Raw genomic sequence first — 19,116 nt, 5'->3', positions numbered from 1 at the left:
AGTGATAAATTCCACCCAAAGTGGGTTTTCAATTAAAAGATAAAAATGTAACCTTGATCATTTTAGACAGTTTTTGCAAATTTCAATGTGATATTCTACGGCCTTGCAAGGATAAGAGACATCTACGTTGATCAGTTTCTGCTGAGGCAGAACTTCCTGGTTCTATTGATTAATGACGTAGAACACTTCTTCAGGTGACAGGACGAGAAAAGCTGATTTATCCACAGTGATCCTATTAAGTGTGGTCTTAGTGAAACAGAGAAGAATCACTATTTGAACAAGACCTCCAGATGCTCACAAACTCTAAGTCAATGACCCTATGTGGGGGTTCAGAGCAAGAAACTTTAAAAGGCAGCTCAGATTTAACTGGCTGACTACCAGCACCTGAGTCTCCTGGGTGTTTGTTAAAAACGTAGACTATGCCCTCGGACCTACTCAAGATTGTAAATCACGTCTCTGTGGAGCGTGGCAACGAACCCGCATTTTTATTAATTCCCCAAGTAAGAACTGCTGTGGATACAATCAATTTCAATACTGAGCAACTGTCAGGAAACGTCCTGTTTGTGTCTGCGGGGATGCCCTCTACCTGTTGTACGCTGTTTTCTTCTTGCGTTATTTGACCACTCCTGGTATGATGGATGTTGTCTTGCGTGTCCTCAGTTTCATTTTCTTCTCTAACGACCCCAAAAGATATTCTCTTACTGCTGATTCACTTCCATGATTTTACTCTGTTTATTTTTTCTCTCATGTCCAGGGGCTCAGATCTAAATGCTAAGAGTAAACTGGCTGGTGAATAAAATGGTTCTGATGTATTATATTCCTTTTTTTAAAAAAAGCCAGAATTACATTCATATATTAATTTACAGCTATTTATGCTAGAAAAATAAAGACCATAAATAAGTTTACATTACTGAAATGGGTAAACGTCAACAGGAACTTAATTAGGAAAGTTTTCAATACGTTTCCTCTAGAACATAATACTGTTATAGACCTTCTAGCAAACCTCTTTTACTGATGTCAACAGAAACAATAACCACATTTTTTCTAAAGGCCTTCAAGGTTTTCATTATAAGCTGTTCTAGAATATTTGTGTAAATGATTTTTAACCTTGTGCATACGTTACTTTTCTTCTTTAAAAATAAAGGCAGATGAGAATGAAGAATAACTTCATATCCAGATCAATTTCTTATATTTTATTTTCAATATTTGAGACTAATTTTGAAATGAGAGCACAGAAAAGTTCACATTTGCTGAGTATTTGTTATGTACAAAGTATTAGTTTAAAGATAGTACTTGACGTGTGCTCATTCAAAAAGCCATAAGGAGTATGTTCCACTCAGACCACACAGTGTCTTAAAAGCAACTTCAGCAATACTATCTGAGGAAGGAAAATCCTCTAGGTTGAATAACTTAGACCAGTGAAATGAGCATGCAGCAGCTGGACACATCATCACCCCTCACTGAGGGGATGTTCTGGGCTCCTAGGTTCCTGCCAAATACCAACACAATTTAATCTCTGATGATCCACATCTAACACCTTTTCTATACCATTATCTAACCTGGACCAAAATTAAGGAATGTGTTTGGCTCACTTGTAGAGTACCTAGTGGAGGGCCAGAGCCATGGTAGGAAGGAAAAACCCGGCAGTAGGAAATAGGTTCAAATTCAGACTCTGACTTAGAATTCGTGAGTTTTAACAAAGAAATCACTTAGCTGCTTTGACTCTAAGCCTCTGCATGTGCAGAATGGGCACTGTCACTCCTCCCAGCATGAACACCACAGGAAGGAAGAGGTGATGGATGTGAGCGTGGGCAGAATGGTCTCTAACAGACATTCAATAAATGTTTAATGGATCTCAGTTATCTGAGCTCTATCCTAGAGAAGGGCCAGTGGACTCTGCAGCAAACAAACCAAGGCAAGCTACGGGAACAGTCCCTTCCCAGGGATGGCAGCTGCCATGAACAATATAAATAATCCAACAGGGTCTGAGCTCAGAGACAGGCAAACAGCTTTAATGTTATGTTATAGACACAGACTCTATTATTCACCATCCCCCCACCCATGTAATTACTTCTTTCTACCCTCCAGACTCCACAATTACATATACCAGATTAAACACAAGTGAAAAAGGGGCTACGGGCCCTCCTCTAGGATTGTAAATACGTGGATCAAATCTTTACCAGGCACCATCCTAAGAACTTTATGTGCACGCTCAGCACAACGGCCCCAGGAGGTGGGCACTCTAGTCATCCCCATTCCACAAAGTGGGGACTGGGGCCTGGCGATCACTGAGCTCTTCGGGAACAGAGCTGCACTCTCAGCCACTCTGCTTACTGCGTCCCTCAGAGAAACACAGCAAGAGTCCCACAGTCCCCAACATGCTCTGGGATTCTAAACGACACAATTCCTACCTACTCATAGCAGAACAATATTCAAGTCTAAATAAAATCTTAAAGCCATCGTGTAGCCTACATATCTTTTACTTTGTCAATCCCCCTATGATACAGAAATTAAACCTATTTTACAGATACTAAGACTCAAACAACACTTGCAAAAGAAGAAAGAGAACCAGAATTTTCTGACATCAAAAACAAAACTTTTCAGCTTCCCCTTAGCCAAAGGAAAACTGAAAATAAAATCTGCATCCCAAACACGTCTTGAATTTAGAATTCTGACAGATAACTTTGCAGGTAGGTATCAAAATTTTAAATATACCCTATGACCTACTAATCCCACTTCCAGGATCTCTCTTACAAAAATACTAATACAGGTAAACAAAGATATTTGTGCAAAGACGTTTACTGCAGCAGCGTTTGTAACAGCAAAAACTAAAAACAACCTGAATATCCATCCAGGCTGTATTATGGCACGGAAAACCATGGAGCTGGTTAAAGAACGAGGTAGCTCTAGATACACTGACACATACATATCCTGGATATACTAGTAAGCAGAAAGCAAGTGACAGAATATGTGCAGTATGATCCCATTTTCATTTTAAAATAAACTCTGTGTGTGTGTGTGTGTGTGTGTGGAGAGAGAGAGATATATGTTGTGGGGATACAGAAAAAGGCCTGGAAGGAAACACACACTTCCTTGGGAAGAAAAAGTGGGTGAGGGGGGTTTGTCTCTCATGTTTTACTTTATGTAAGTCTATATTTGTTTGAAGTTAACAATTACTTTTGAAATAATATAAGCTTTTGAAATAAAAAGGATTTTGGAGACTAATTTTTTAGAGGGAATAGAATAGTTTATAAATGCCCTTAAAATAAAATGTAAACTTCTCTCTCCCATTTACAGGCCTGTGAGTGCACAGGAAGGGTAGCAGCCCACGTGGTCCTTTTTCACAGCTCTTCATGAAGCTACTGAGTCATTCATTTTGGAGGTTTTTAAGACCAGCAATGCCTCTATTTTCAGACTATGTCATAAGTGACATGAATGTCAAAATGAAAGCTTTTATAATTATAGATCTTAAAAAAGAACCACATAAAACAAGGACTTAGACGAAACAAATGACTAAAGCTGCAGTTTTGCTAAACTTTATTCAAAATGGGCCCTACTTCCTAATTATTTTAGAGACCTAAAAGTCTAGTGTCTTGTGCTCTGACCCAAATTTGGCACATTTAAATCATATGCAAGTCAGACACAAATGGTCACACCTCAGTGTATAACAAAATCTTACAAGTAGCATAGCAAGTTAGCTACGATATCATTTAATAACTCTCAAACTGAAGTGTAATCTCCTGAAGTTACACACACCACAATACACCTTTGCACAGGTAATTTTATTCTCTCCTGTGGGTGTCAACAGTGCTCATAGACTGTAATTTGAAACATTCAGAAAGCACATACCTGAATATTCTCACATTTCTTTACATCACAATTTAATAACTACTGAACAGTTATGTCTACTAAACACAGTGGACAAAATGGTATAAATGTTTACACCACTCCCTTGTAAACAAGGCTTTTGTGCACAATAGTAACAAATGGAATTAATGCATACCACAATACCAATGAGGAAAGACTTTCTGTTTAAATAAACTATTCTGTTTATAAATAAACTCTGATTTTTTCAGTACACATTTTACAGACCTGATCAATAAAAAGAAATGAGACATATATTTTCCTTTAAAAAGAAAATGCTGAGAAATGGACCACTACGGGAGAACTCACTTAGGAAAAGGGGTCAGAGGCAAGCAAAGGATAATAAAGAGATAAAAGTACTGTCATATCTACGTCTGTGAGCATACACCAACACAAGGACAGGACTGTCTGGGGAGGAGTTCATTTTCACTTGAATTCCAGCAAGTTGCAATCAATCTTGTAGTACACATAGGGGTAGTATTCCTGTTGACTCAGATTTAAGCCTGGAATATCCATAGGAGCCTATGGAAAAATCAGACAATTATTCAATTAAGTATTTACAAAAAGCAAAAGAAGAAATAAAGTATTACCATTTACCTTCCAACTGAACACCTACTTTGGGCTCAGTTAATGCATTTATGTTAATGTAATCTGAGTTAGGTATTATCACCTCCATTTTGCAAATGAGGAGACAATCTCAGAAAGGCTGACGTGGCCTGGGCACACAGACAGTGAGTGGTAAAGCCAGATTCAAGCACTCTGACTCCAAAGCCCATAGGTGTTTAATCTTGACCCTAGTAACCATTTTTATGTATACTGTAAACAACTGCTTTTCAAATCCAGGCTTGGGGTACTGAGTTTATGGGATACAGGGTTTATAAAATGTTATAAAAATAAACTAAGTATGGTTTTAAAGATATCACTTACTATATACCTATTTTATAAGAATTTACTGGTAGGAAATTATCTATCAAAGTCAGACCTCATATTTTATCAACAATTCCATGAAAATCATTTCCTACATTTTCTTCTATCAAGAAAAACTAACTTTTCATGGGTTCTAACTAATGTACACGTGAGATACTACCATCCGAAAGAGGAAAACAATCAAGATATTTAAAATCAACAAAATAAAAGCCCACTACAATTTTAAACAACAGCAACAAGAAAAAACACACACACTTTGTTTATACCTTCTGTTTAGAAGAAGATAAAAACACACACCACTTTAGAAAAATGACAGTTCCCTTTAAAATGCTTATCTATTGACGCTACTACTTCTGCCAAATAAGGTTAAAGCAAGTACTTATTTTCTTCCTCCCTGCAATTTATAATTTTTGTAATCATCTAGTATCATTGGTTGCTTCTATATTTCTGGAGCTATAAAATCTGACCTACAGCAAGATAATGACTGGCTTTTAGAAATACCAAGAAGCAAAGCACAGCTCTAACTAGTATAAAACAGAGTAAACAAGGCAAATTACTTGCTATGTTTATCTAACAAATTAACTCTGAGAACCTGAGAGAAATAAGAAAAAGACCATCACAATACTTACTACCCCTTTTCTATCTTCTTCCAATAACGTTTTCTGAAATTCATTCCAGTTTCTATGCTACTAGGCTATCTAAGAAGTACTTACATCAATAATAGCTGCTGCGCTGCTATCCAGATGTTTATACAATTCATATAATACTTCTCTTAGTTTCTTCATTGTTTTCTTATTGGGCTGAAGTAGCATCGCTTGGAAGTTCACTGGCAAGCCATACCTTAGAGGGAAGCAGAAATACAGTATGTAACACAAGCAAACATATAAAGAGATTTTCTTTTGAAAGCAAATATTCTCCTCCTGTTCCTTAATCATAATTAACAGGAGGACGGTTTCTCATTTTAATGACCACCTTTACAAGTTCAACTAATATACAAAGAGACTTGAACTTCTCTGGTTTGCACTGTCCACTAGAAATCTTTCTTTAAAATGAGAGCCAATTGTCTACTATTAATTAATTACTCTTCAATTTTTAAGGTAATCTATGAATACCCTCAGGAAATAGTAATAATATATAAACTTAGTAGATACTTTAGTGATGATAAACAACATGAGATTACCTACATCTACTTTGAAAATTCAAAGAAATTTAAAAATAGTGAGCATGACCACAGATAAGTATTTTTAACTATTTCTAGTATAAACAACATGTACAGAGGATCACAAGATGATTGAGATTTTAAGAATCTCAAAATAATAAAATATTTTAGGTTAACATGAAACAATGACTTAACATAAGTCATTAGCATACTGTGTACCAAACTACATGTAAAATATTTGAAAGATCTTTCTTTTAAACAAACACTGGCCAATATTTTATAATTGACTTTTAACTTAAATAACTACATAAAAAAGAATCAGAGTACAGCAGGATGGATCTCTTTTTCCAAACCTGGTGTTAAGGGACAAGACTTATATGCATGTAATAAACTATGTGATATTGACAATCTCTCTCTCACGAACGGCCCTTTGGCTTCTCCAAATCCATTTCCTATTATTGGACTGTGTATTATAATAAAGAGATCTAAAGTAAAGGGATCTACGAAGTCTTCAGTTCCAAGTTTCTCAGTTAACTTACTTTACCTTAAAACAGACTCAACAAAAACCCTCAACGCTTTCACATGAATCCACGCAATAAACGCCTCACTGAAATTCACTTTAAGCCACCGTACAAGTGGTCCCTATAAAAAAAAAAAATCACCACAAATTTAGTCTTGGAAATGGCAATTATAAATTAGATAAACCAAGTACTTTTAAAGGAGTGACCATCCACTAAGAATCTGTAGGAGAATTAAATCATATTATAATTCACTTTAAAAATGTTTTGTTATTCTCATTATCTTGAATACTTTACTTAAATTAGATTAAAAGGTTAGCCACTACTCTATAACTTCAGTAGACACTAAAATTCATCGAACCTATTCACTACACAGAAACAGGCACATATCTCAATGGAAGCGGTTTAAAGTGATACAGAATATAGAGGTGCCCCAGGCTTGAAAAGCCAGCCCTGTGGCCTAGTGGTCAAGAGTCAGTGCTCTCATCCCTGTGGCCTGGGTTTGTTTTCCAGTCAGGGAACCACAGCACCTGTCTGTTGGTTGTCATACTGTGGCAGCTGTGATGCTGAAAGCTACGCCACTGGTATTTCAAATTACATCAGGGTCACCCATGGTGGACAGGTTTCAGCAGAGCTTCCAGGCTAGACAGACTAGGAAGAAGGACATGGCCACCCACTTCCAAAAAACTGGCCATGAAAAGCCCATGAATAGCAGTGGAGCCTTGTGTGATATAGCGCTGGAAGGTGAGAAGATCACATGAAAACACCAGGCAGGGTTCCACTCTCCTGTACTTGGGGTCGCTAGGAGTCAGAATTGACTCAACAGCACTGACAAAGGTTTGAAAAGCAAAATATAAAAATCAGAATTTACTATGCATGCTCTGAAACATTTCATCCATTTAAAATAGAATTCAAATTACAAATAATTTCCCAGGAGCAAAGATAAATAGTTACGTAGCAAGTCATTTAATATCCCTAAGTCTTAGTTTTCTCATCTGTAAAATCAGGGTTGATCTAGATCACTAAAACCTCTTCATGCTCTAAATTTTTAATGATTCTATTTCATAGTATAAATTCTTTTCGAACTTAAAATATTCACTATGATTTCCAGTACTCAATTAAAATATTTCTTTAAAGAAACAGATTTCAAATAACTTAATATCACCTCTCCATACTTCAGACACACATGATCAGTTCAACTAACAGTTATTTGGATAACATTTATTGGGCTCATTTGGATGTACCAACCAATTAATTTAAACAAAAAGGATAACAAAACAGGTGAAAATCTTTGGTTAAAATATCTGTTCTTTAAAAGAGTTTTGGATCTTCACAGTAAGTTGGTTTTATTGGACATAACTTGGTTAGGGTTACTTATCTCCCAACTGAGATGATATGGTTTATGAAGTACTTAGAAATAATTTTAAATGGAATCTGTCTTTATTTCCTCTTGCATTATAAGAGAAATACATTTTCACCCACTATGTTTCCCCTTCCATACAAACTTTTAGTCTTCACAGTAATTCTGTACTTCAAGATGGCAAGAAAGTTGACACCATCTTTCCTTTTCACAATTCCATCCCTGTTCCCCATTTTGCCAAGAACATACTAACTCTCCAATGGTTTAAGTACAAACTACTTCAGTCAAAGATTGTGGCATTAAAACACTTTGCATCAAGAAAATGAAAATTCTTACTGAAAAGAGAAAACTACTGTTTAACTAAAATAACCCCTCACTACAGGGATATTAATCAAAACACTGCATTTAAAATTAATTTCTGATAGGGATTTAGATGGAGTAATTAATTTTAAGGTATGTATTTTAAGACAACTATTCACAGATCTAAGCTTATTTATAGAATCATTTTGACTACTTAATAGAAAAACTAACAAAAATCAAATGTCTTAAAAGCAAAAGCAGGGAAGTTTTTCTTTCTTTTAAATCAAGGAAAAGCAACACCGCTTTTTCTTCTGATTAACACTGATAATACTAAATATTAAGACCACATACAAATTGCTTTTTCTTGTCAGTAGAAAGCCTGTTCATTTCTTCTTTATCTGCTTTCATCTCCTCTTCATTATACTGGAAGTCACGTACGATGAATCTAAATTTGGGGGGAGAAAACAAAACTGTCCACAACATGTATAGGTAATCTAACAAACTAAAAAACATAAAATAATCATCTTACTTGTTTTCCCTGGCTTTGTGTCTGAAGTCATCAACTGCCTTCCTAAACAAGGTGACATTACAAAGGTAACTGTCTTGGTCCTCTGAGAGAACGCTGTGGAAAAAAAGACGAAGCCTGTTTAAAGCTTTATCCTGATTACGCTCTTCCATAGTGAGGGCAGAACTCAGAAACAGGGGAGGAGGAGGAGCAGCAGGGGATGGCAGCCCTTCCCAAAGCACCTCAATGCTATTCATCTGCATTGCCTCAAACACTGAAGACACTCACTGTTTTTGATGTTTTTATTTGTAGAACCTTAATAGCTCTATATGACACTTACTTCTTCCTAACCCAACAAAATTAAACATTAACTCAAGTAAAGCATCCAGTCTCTGAGAACCATGCTTTTCAATCTGCATCACTGTCAGGCTGGCCAAGCCCAAACTGCCCAGTAGCTGGTTTGTTTCCAGAGTCTCCATGCTTCCCTGTTAAGCATCCTCTTCTTTTCTGGAAACCTAATTCTCTCTTCCTCTCTCCAGCCCAGCCCCATGGAGGCCTGGCCCACCCTCTCTGCCAGTACCTTCCACCTCAGATTCTTACTTTCCTCCCCAGTCACAAGCTAAATCAAAAACTGTCTAAATAATCTCTGACAAAACACACTTTTATGCATCTCGGGCTTCCTTTTTGGCTTCAGAAGATCCCAGTGAGGTCAGAACTTCCATCCAGTCACAGCTCTCGTGGACATTACTGGAACCTTTCCAGACACAACTGTCAGGAAATTTTAACTGTCATATAAATTTGCAATGCCCTGAGGGAAAGTCCACTGTTTGGAAATGCAAGCTGTATAGTTCATGTACAGTATGACCCTAATTTGGCTTTCAAAAATTACTCACAGCTACTCATGCAGAGAATCCCATATGCAAGCTCTATGAAGCTACACACTGAATCATTGAACAGGGACGATCTTGGGGTGGGAGAACACCAGTTAGGTGGGAGAAGGGGGTCTCTTCTCCTTTCTATCTTTCATGTATCAGGAGTTTTTTTTAATGTTTAGTTTTTATTTACAATATGGTACTTCTGAAATCAGAAAAATTATTAAATTTTACAAAACTGAGGCACTGCTTATGGAATTGAAACATACTTTACTAAATACGACAAAGGGAAAAAAAAGCAAGCTTAGTTTTTCCAGGAAGCTAAGAACTGCCTGGTTAGCAAAGTAAATTAAGAAGACAACTACAACGCTTAATGGCAGAACTGCTTTAAGAACTGAAGCCACTCTGGCTCCTGGCCGGCCAGCCAGCAGGGGTCCCTCCCCATCAGAATGACCAGCAGACGCCTCTGGGAGAACTGACCACTGTAATCACGGACATGGTGAGAAACTGAGCTACTCTAGATTTAGAATGTTTAAACCTCTCTTTAAATTGTGCCCTCTCAAAACTATTGCCCTTAGTTCTTGCTCCCACTGCATATCAAATCCAAAGCAAGGTCGCTATCAAGTGACAGAACTCAGTAAAAAACCTTTCATGATCTTTCGGTTTGCCAGCATAGATAGACACAGTAATGTGCAAACTGACTGAGATCAAAACAAATCCAAATCCAACTTGACAGGCTATTTCAGACCTATAACAATATTCCACCATTATCATATTAATCTTTTAAACATATACGGTACTTTGCTGTCTTGAAGGCCGTTTCAAAAGTGTTTGATGCTTGACACAGCTCTACGTCAAGGAGCCAGGTGTCTATTATGCAGGCTCCCATCCATCATGTAAGACCTGGGTCAAAGCAAAGTTGTTTGGCTTACTCAAAATCCTTGTGGTGAAAGAAGCCAGGCTAAAAATTCAGTCTTGTTTTATGACTAAATCCCTTTGCACTACCTTATTAAGAAAAAATAAATAGAAATCATTTGCTTTTCCTTCCTCTCCCCAGGAAAAGTATTTCTTAAACTTTATAAAAAATAAACCATGAGTCCTTAGCATAATGGACTTTTGGTCATTTAACATGCACTGAGCCTCAATAAATGTGCCCAGCTCTTGCCTATTAGGAATAAAACTAATAAGACATAGTTCCCTGACCTCAAGACATGGGTCTAATAAAGGAAACATATAAACAGGAAACTACAATACAGAGTTGTAAGTGCTATAAAAGAAAATATATATGATATATTGGGACAAAAAAGGGAATGAATAACTTTATCTGGGGGACATAAAAGAGTTGCACTACAGTGGTGATGCCAAGTGGAAGTCTGAAAGACAGGCGAAGGAAGAGAATGTTCCAGGCAGAATCCCATATGCAAATACAAACAGGAGTGGAATAGCACAGTGCATCTGGGAAACTGCCAGAAATAAGTAGAGCTGGAACACAGGGTAGAAAGGGTTTGTGTGTATGTATGCGTGTGCGTGTGCCAGTAACAAAGAGATCTGTATACCACAGAGATGAAAACGGCAGCAATGCAGAAAGAAGACTGATGAGAGGAAGAAAATGTGGGAGATAAGGAGACCAGCTACTGGCAATCACAATGGTCCAAGAGCTGGGGTCTAAACTGAAGCAGCAGCAGTAGGTACAGTGGGATAGTTTAAAGTAGGTTGAACCATATGAAATTAATGATATCTGACCTTTTTGACCTACAAAATAGCAATTTCATATGGTTCAACCAAATACTATGGGAGGTAGAAATGACACAACTCATTAGATGGGGGGATGAGGGAGAGGTAAGAGTCCAAAATGACTGACTACCATGCTGCTAGTTTGGGTCACTAGGCAGATGTTGCTGTGATACGCTACAAGGGAGATGGGGAGTCGGAGGCTGAGATTGGGGTGACAAACTTGTATCGGTAGTTACCTAGGGCACAGAGAGGTGGAGTGGTCCAGGAGGAACCCAGGTATGTGGATCTGAAGCTATGGGGATAAACAGGCCACAGATGGAGATCTCGGAGTCCTAAAGCTACAGGCACAGGTCAGAGCCAAGGGTATGGCTGAAACAGCACTGACAAAAGAATGGACCACCTCGCTGAGACAGAACAGCCTGTCTAGACTGGTCAATATTCAGGGTTACCAGATTCTCTCCAGCTCACTCGAGCAATTCGGGTGTAGAAGCCAGGAGACTACATTAAAGATTAATTTGGGGTGGGAGTTTGCAGAAGGTCACAGGGAGCAGAGATGATGGTGCTGGCAAGAGAACGGCTGAAGTGATGACTAGAGAGTGCAGGCTCAGGAGAGGAAGCACGACTGAAGGAAATCAACAACATCAGTGCAAACAAAGGGGTGGGGACTGGAGATGCAGACAAGGGCAAAGAGCAGCTTCCACGGCAGTGAAAAAGATGGAAAGAAGGCTCTGGCTCAAGAGGTGGATTACAGATTTAAGATCCCAGAGGTAAAGCCTTTCTAGAGGTCAAGGGGAAGGCCAAGGGCAGAGCGTGTAGAAAGCCAAGTAGAGGTGACGGTCTGTGAGCTTCAAGTATAGGGGAGATGAGAAGCCAAAAGTTGGATGGATTTCAAACCAAGACAAAAGCGGCATTGACCCTGTGACATATGAGACCAAAGTCTCATATAAACAAAATGAAGGCCACAAGGAGAGGAAAGAGGTAAGAAAGTACCATCTTTTCATGATTACACATGGACTTGAACTCTCCCCAGATATGACGGTGGCCAGGAACTGTGCCTGAAAGGGGGCTTAGTTTAACCCAACTTACAAAAGTTCTATCAGGTTCAAATAAATGACTCAAACTCACTCTCTTTAGTTCTACTGTTATGTAGAAGTAGTAACACTATCTTTTTCTAAGCGTAACCAGGGCTAGAGGAAACTAAAAGTCAACACTTTTCAGATGTTTCGTGGCATTTTCAGTCACTCATGTGAGTGGCAGTGCTCCTGGAGCTTACTAGCTCTTCCTGCTGCTTCCGATTTCTTACCTCCCTCCTCTGCTATATTTGCTCCCTAATCAATCTACCTGTTTCATTGCCAAGGCATCTTTCCTGCTTTTCTCTATGAAAGTTATCTTTACAACCCCTGCTCCAAAAGACAAGAGAAATGCTCCACTAGGGTAGTTCTTTGTAGGCCTTCCTAGCGAGGCTCCTCTGCTTCATTTGGAGCCGCAGCACTGTGAAGCACCGAAAGAGTCTGCTGCTGTTTCCAACAACACAGAAAAGGCAAAAATTAACCAGTGATCTGACTCAATCAGACTATTAACAAGGAAAAGCAGACAAACAAAAGGAAAATGGTAATTGTGAAAGTACCAGTGAAAAGCACCTCTTTCTAAATGATTTTTCCAACAAGCAGCAGCAGCCCAGCAACCCAGCCTCCACTTCTTTGACCATAACTTTGGCATGGTATTTACACACATCCCTGCACTTAACCACACAATAATGGCAGGATTTCCAATTGTCCAGTCTTTTCAGACTTATGTAGAATATTTTGCAAATAGCTAGATTGTGTATTTTTTTTTAAGATTTTACTTTTCCTTTTTCTCCCAAAGCCCCCCGGTATACAGTTGTATATTCTAGTTGTAGGTCCTTCTAGTTGTGGCATGTGGAATGCCGCCTCAGCATGGCTCGATGAGCAGTGCCATGTCCGCGCCCAGGATCCGAACTGGCGAAACCCTGGGCCACCAAAGCGAAGCACATGAACTTAACCACTCGGCCACCGGGTCAGCCCCTAGACTGTGTATTTTTTAAGTGAAATATTTTTTTTCAGGTTTGAAGATGGTATTTTTCAACCTATTCTTCTCCCCCAAAATTCCACTTTCATCTTCACCGTTCCCAAGAGTAATCAATCACTCAAGCATCATGCCAAAAGCAGCAAGTGAAAGTATTACTACTTATAATTGACTTAAAAAAAAAAACACTTAGAACAATGATTAGCATATAGTAATTACTCAAAAATGTCGTTACTATGATAAGCAAAAAATCCAGCATCAAGTCACAGAGATCTTTCCTAAGCAGTGGACAAAATTTCAGACTAACCCACTGAAGTGTGTGTGCCCTACATGAACCAACATCCTCTTAACAGTGCTGGCTGGGCTACTGCTCTATTCTTGATGACCAAATTTAAATAGCTGAGTTTACAATCAGTGATGCCAAATGTCTTTTGAACTGAGAAACAGGTAGAACAGATGCTTTCATTGAGACAGGTTTAGTTCTCAAAAAAATCAACATTTATGAAACTACAATAATCATCATATTACCTTAAGTTTTATATATCTTATCAAGCCTTAAAATAACCACATAACGTGTACAGGAAAGGTGCTATGCTCGTTTTACAGACAAAGAAAATGAGGCCCAGAAAACTTAAAAGACTTTCCCCAGGTTGGGAACAGAACCAGGAACAGACTTCAGATCCCTGGGCCCAGGACTCTCCATTACATTAAGCTCCCTCCATTACACTAAGCTATGACACAATGAAACTGGAAAAGAAAATATTTCAAGGACCTAGGCTTACTAATGCCACCTCTTTACTATCTCCTATACCTTTCTTTCATCACATCGCTACCTCCTGAAGCCCATACATACAAAAGAATCCTTTGATGTGCCTATACACAGTATTGAGTATTTTTGCAAAGAACACCCACGTGGAATGGCAGAATTCAGGAAAAAATGACATGGTAGAGTTCAAAAGAGTACAGGACCTGGATTTAGAAGACCTCAGTTTTAATCCTAACTGCCACTGAACACTTATACAGCCATATGCCTTAGGCAACTATTTAACTCTTTTGCATTTTTACTTCCTCATCTATGAGAATAAGAATGATAATTGTCCAAAGTACTTCACAGAATTGTTGTAATACCCAATAAGACAACGTATGTTAATCCATAAACTAAAAAACACTTACTAAAAGTGTTTTTTTTTTTAAGGAAAGTATAGATTAGGTAGAATCTATGCTCACTGGAAAGTGATGGTGACTATTTGGAGATTAACACAGTACTCTACATAGCCATTTTGGTATACTTCCTTTGCAAGATAAATGAGGAATTATAGTCACATAGTAGGTACACAATAAACACTGAATGAAGAATTTTCAGAAGGTAGCACAGCACAGCGGAAAAGTACACCAGAGACCTGGGTTCTAATTCTAGCCCTGCCACTAATGGGACATGTGACTCTGGGCAAACCACTTCACCTTTGTGGCCTCAAACTTCTACATCTATAAACATGAGTGAGTTGATCAGGCTGAAAATCCCCTTCCAGGTCGAAAATTATGGTAACTAGAGTTAACATAATTCATTTATAAAGTGAAAAGATAGTTCTAAACTGTAACTGACCACAAAGGAAACATACAGATATTTCTAACCCAACATCCAAACTATAAAAAGAATTCCAGGAAAGAAATGGGTTTTACAAAGACTACTACTTACTTGCTAGACCTTGGAACTACCATATCAGCTAACGTTTCATACTGCTTAATCCAGTCGTTGTGGTTTAACCTGAAGAAAAGGTACAATAAGTTCTGGAAAAGAAAAACAAGTCCCGCTGCCTGCCATTTCCAGAAAGAGAAAAAACTATGGGATAAATAGGAAATTCAACTACATTAAGTATACTCCAAATCTATTTAACAAAAAAAATTCAAGTTTTCTACTGAGAATAAATTTCAAATACACTGAATGGTGAAGCAGGAAATACAGTTCACCACCCTATTATATCTAGTAACTATTGCAAAAGAGGCACATCCTAGAACTAAGATTGGAAGGAAAGTAAAGCAAAGTATAGATTCTAAGTTACGTTCAAACTTTAGGGTTAAAATACACATTACCTCACAAAAAAAGAAAAACGCCATGTTGAAATCACTACCATTTCTATTCAGTGGCCATTAGGAAGGACTGGATAAAACCATATTTACTGAAAGCACAGAGTACCAGGAAGTATTGAGTAAAAAGGTGACGGTAAACTATGATGTCAGAGAACATTGTGCAACAACCTTTTCTAGAGACCATGGGCTTTTGGGGACGTACGGAGAGACAATTATGTTTGCAATTTAAAATAAAGAACTGTAGTATTTGTAAGCCAGGATAGTGAATAATGCTAAGTATTTTAAAATAAAGATTGAATGGGACAAATCTTTTATTTGGGCAAAGGTTATTTTCCTACATAGTATAAAAACACAGATACACAGAAATTTATTATAAATAATCTGTGTTCTAGTATTCTACTAGAAGGGAGAAAAAAGCAGAAGTCAGATAATATTGTAGCCAATGTAAATACAATGGAGGTGCTTTCCCAACCCTTTCCAGGAGGCATCATTTTCCAATATTCCCGGTATCCTAACCAGATAAAATGGAGAACAGAGCAAGGGAGGACTTCATGCGATGATGCTCTGAAGAGTCCCCAAATCTCCCGCTTCAGGTTGGATCCCTCCAGACGCCCTGATAGTGAGACTTCAGTGCACAGCAGAAGTGAAACCATTAACAGTGTTTAATACACACAGCGTTGTAATCTTCCAAAGGTTTCACTTTACCAAGATTAACTATGATCGAATGTTAATTAACACAGAAGGCCTAATCTAAAGAAGATATCGAAGGGTTACCTAATCCAGCAAACTATGTCCATAGGCCGTGCCTATTTTTGTAAATAAAGTTTTACTGAAACACAGCCACATCCATTCGTGTACAGATTGTGTATGACTGCTTTCAGCTACAACCACAAAGCTGACGTGGTAGAGTTGCGTAGTTGGACCAGAGACCAAATGACTTGCAAAGTGTAAAATACTATCTGGTCCTTTACATAGAAAATTTGCTAAGCTGACGTGGTAGAGTTGCGTAGTTGGACCAGAGACCAAATGACTTGCAAAGTGTAAAATACTATCTGGTCCTTTACATAGAAAATTTGCTAAGCTGACGTGGTAGAGTTGCGTAGTTGGACCAGAGACCAAATGACTTGCAAAGTGTAAAACACTATCTGGTCCTTTACATAGAAAATTTGCTAACCTCTGATCTAATCCATGCTTTGCTTCTTATTGGGCTTAGTTCATCCTAACCAATCAAAGATTTTTCAGAAAAACAAATACAAAGAGCTTCCTATTTTGAAAAATCTAAAATCTGTATTTTAAAAAAATCCAATAATTTAGCCTTACTTCATTTTTTAATGAGCCAACACTACTAAGCTGCTAAACTTGATTTGGAATCTCAATTTATAACTGACATCCCCATTACCAGGTTATCAACTAAATCCTATGGTATGTGCCACATAAATATATGTTGGTTGACAGAATGAATAACAAGGTGATATTCCCTTTATACTTGGGTTTTATGGAAAACTTCAAATTACAGTATCATATTGCAATGATATCAATTACATATCACATACAATATCAATACTGCAGTATCATTTTTCTTGTACTTTAACAAGCAAAAACCTTTTGTAATGAAAAGACATACTTAGGAACTACAACCAGCAATGTGATGAGATACTCTGAATCAAGAACAAAGTCATCCTTCTTCACAATTTCTGCTAGACTTCTAGTTAGCAAACTTCCTCTGAAGAATAAGAAAAAAATCATTAGGCTGATAATTATGTGGTTCCATAACACAAATAAAGAAACAGCAGGCTAATTATATTCACATATATTATATATACATCTCAAGAGAAGGATTAGCCTTAGTTAACATTTTTACTTATAAGAAGTCAAAATCTAGCTGAATATCTCCCACCTCTGCAACCAAAGAAATGTCAACATTTATCAAAACTTGCCTCTAGTGTCTCCCTTTGTGTTTGCTTTAATTATTATAACTCAGCTCTTCTCTTGATTATATATATAATATCTTGACTGGGAAAGTGTTATTCATTAGATATCAATTAAAGCATATGTCATCATAATTACAAAATTACACCATCTAAGCACAACCTTGGATTTTCTTCCCTTTCCCTGGGTATCATTTGACACTGGGCAATTTTGGTTAGTTAACCCAATAATCAACTCTTTCAGATCAGTCTTTCATAATGAAATGACTTGCCCTCTTTGCTCCATGATAGTGTCCAACCAACTTTCCCTCTGGGATATGAATGCATAACTTGAATAGCTAAGTGCTTAAAGCTACACTTGTAGTAGTCATACTACAATGAGATCAACCAAAACAACTGTGTTCTGTTTTAAGAAAACCTAACAAGTAAAAAAATGTAAACTTGGAAAACAGATAAATTAAAGAATGATTACATTATGAAAGGATTCTTCCAAAGAATTCTTTTGAGTAGCAGATAATTGCTATGGAATTAAACTATGATTTAAGAGAATTAATTTGACAATTTTTCAATGAAAAAATCAAATGGATAAAGGGACAGACCAGGACCCAACTCTCAAGTATTATTTGTGAAACAAGCATAATAAATCAGCCTTGCATCTATTTTGACTAGCCTAAATTCACGAACTTTTCCTCATGAAGTGAAAAAACACCATTTGATTATAGAAACAGCCAACAATAGCTCATTCAGCATATGCTAGAGTGCTCCCCCAATTCTTAATATCCACATATACTTGATATGCTTACGCATTCTTTCGTTCCAAATTCTGAAGATTCCCTTTCAGGTTATTATATGCGGATGCTCGAGATTTCAGGTCATTGTCAATCTGAGTCACTCCCTTAAAAAAACAAGAATAGAGAAAGTTTTCCTAAATCTGCCTCTACTGATACAATTAAAGTAGCTGTACTTAAACACTAACTTTAAAAAAAACAAAACACCACTAGTTTCTGATGTAGGAATATTCTATTATTTTAAAGTAAAACTTTAAAAGGTAATTTTAAAAAATAACCTACTTCATTTTTAATAACTGGTAATTTCCATATGAATCTTTTCTACTAAAGATAATGTTTTAGTCCACACATATTTTACTTATTGCCACTAAGTATAACAATTACTAATAAAAGATTTTAATTCACAAGGCTGAAGGATTAATTTCCAAAAGGAACTAAACCACATAGAGTTTGTTGTTCACACCACCACTATTCTTACCCAAAATATTTTCACAATGAAATTGAAATTGTAGTTGAATTTATTTAGAAATGCTACAAAAGCTGATTTTCAAAAAGCTGACTGAAACTACTAACAACTTAGGGAGAAAAGCAAAGCAACAGATTTAACACTAGAAGAACTAGCTTAAACTCAGCTCTACCATTATTAGCTATGAGTCAGTTCACCTCTCTGAGCTGTTTCCTCATCTAGAACAATATCAGGAAGAAGATCACTAACTCCTTGACAAGGATCAAAAGAAAATAAGGCTCAGTCATAGTAAAAGCACTACTTTACATTACTGAACTACTCATTTGCATTGAATTATATAATGATTTTAGCTAAAATCCTTAATAGTCTATTCATTTATATTTATCCATAGAGCACACTGTACAAATAAAGTCACTGGGAGCCAAGGAAAGTCTGTCCAAGTAATTTAGACCACACTTTCCACTCCAGCCAGGTCATAAAAATGTTGGCAAACAACTAATAGCTCCTTGTCTATTTGCCTTATAGTTTCAGGTGATACTTTTATGTTTTCCCTCAAGCTCA

At 37.2% G+C, this 19,116-nt stretch overlaps 1 protein-coding gene across 4 annotated transcripts in view; it reads right to left on the bottom strand.

The window, feature by feature from the left end:
• Positions 1–1,178: 1,178 nt before the first annotated feature.
• ATP6V1C1 (ATPase H+ transporting V1 subunit C1) overlaps positions 1,179–19,116 on the bottom strand; it is a 42,394-nt gene continuing 24,456 nt past the window's right edge. For 2 of the 4 annotated variants that reach the window (XM_008541058.2, XM_008541065.2), the window contains 8 exons: positions 18,105–18,196; positions 16,998–17,096; positions 14,982–15,050; positions 8,658–8,750; positions 8,480–8,573; positions 6,495–6,592; positions 5,505–5,631; positions 1,179–4,386 (listed from right to left, as the gene is read on the bottom strand). In XM_008541058.2, coding sequence (XP_008539280.1) covers positions 4,291–4,386; positions 5,505–5,631; positions 6,495–6,592; positions 8,480–8,573; positions 8,658–8,750; positions 14,982–15,050; positions 16,998–17,096; positions 18,105–18,196 — 768 coding nt within the window. In that variant the 3' untranslated portion in view covers positions 1,179–4,290. The remainder of the gene's footprint in view (positions 4,387–5,504; positions 5,632–6,494; positions 6,593–8,479; positions 8,574–8,657; positions 8,751–14,981; positions 15,051–16,997; positions 17,097–18,104; positions 18,197–19,116) is intronic. The other 2 variants (XM_070630732.1, XM_070630733.1) reach the window with 1 other exon arrangement.

Source organism: Equus przewalskii, chromosome 8 (genome assembly GCF_037783145.1).
Source record: "Equus przewalskii isolate Varuska chromosome 8, EquPr2, whole genome shotgun sequence".
Classification (NCBI taxonomy): Eukaryota; Metazoa; Chordata; class Mammalia; order Perissodactyla; family Equidae; genus Equus; species Equus przewalskii.
This window is presented reverse-complemented; position numbering and strand designations above follow the sequence as displayed.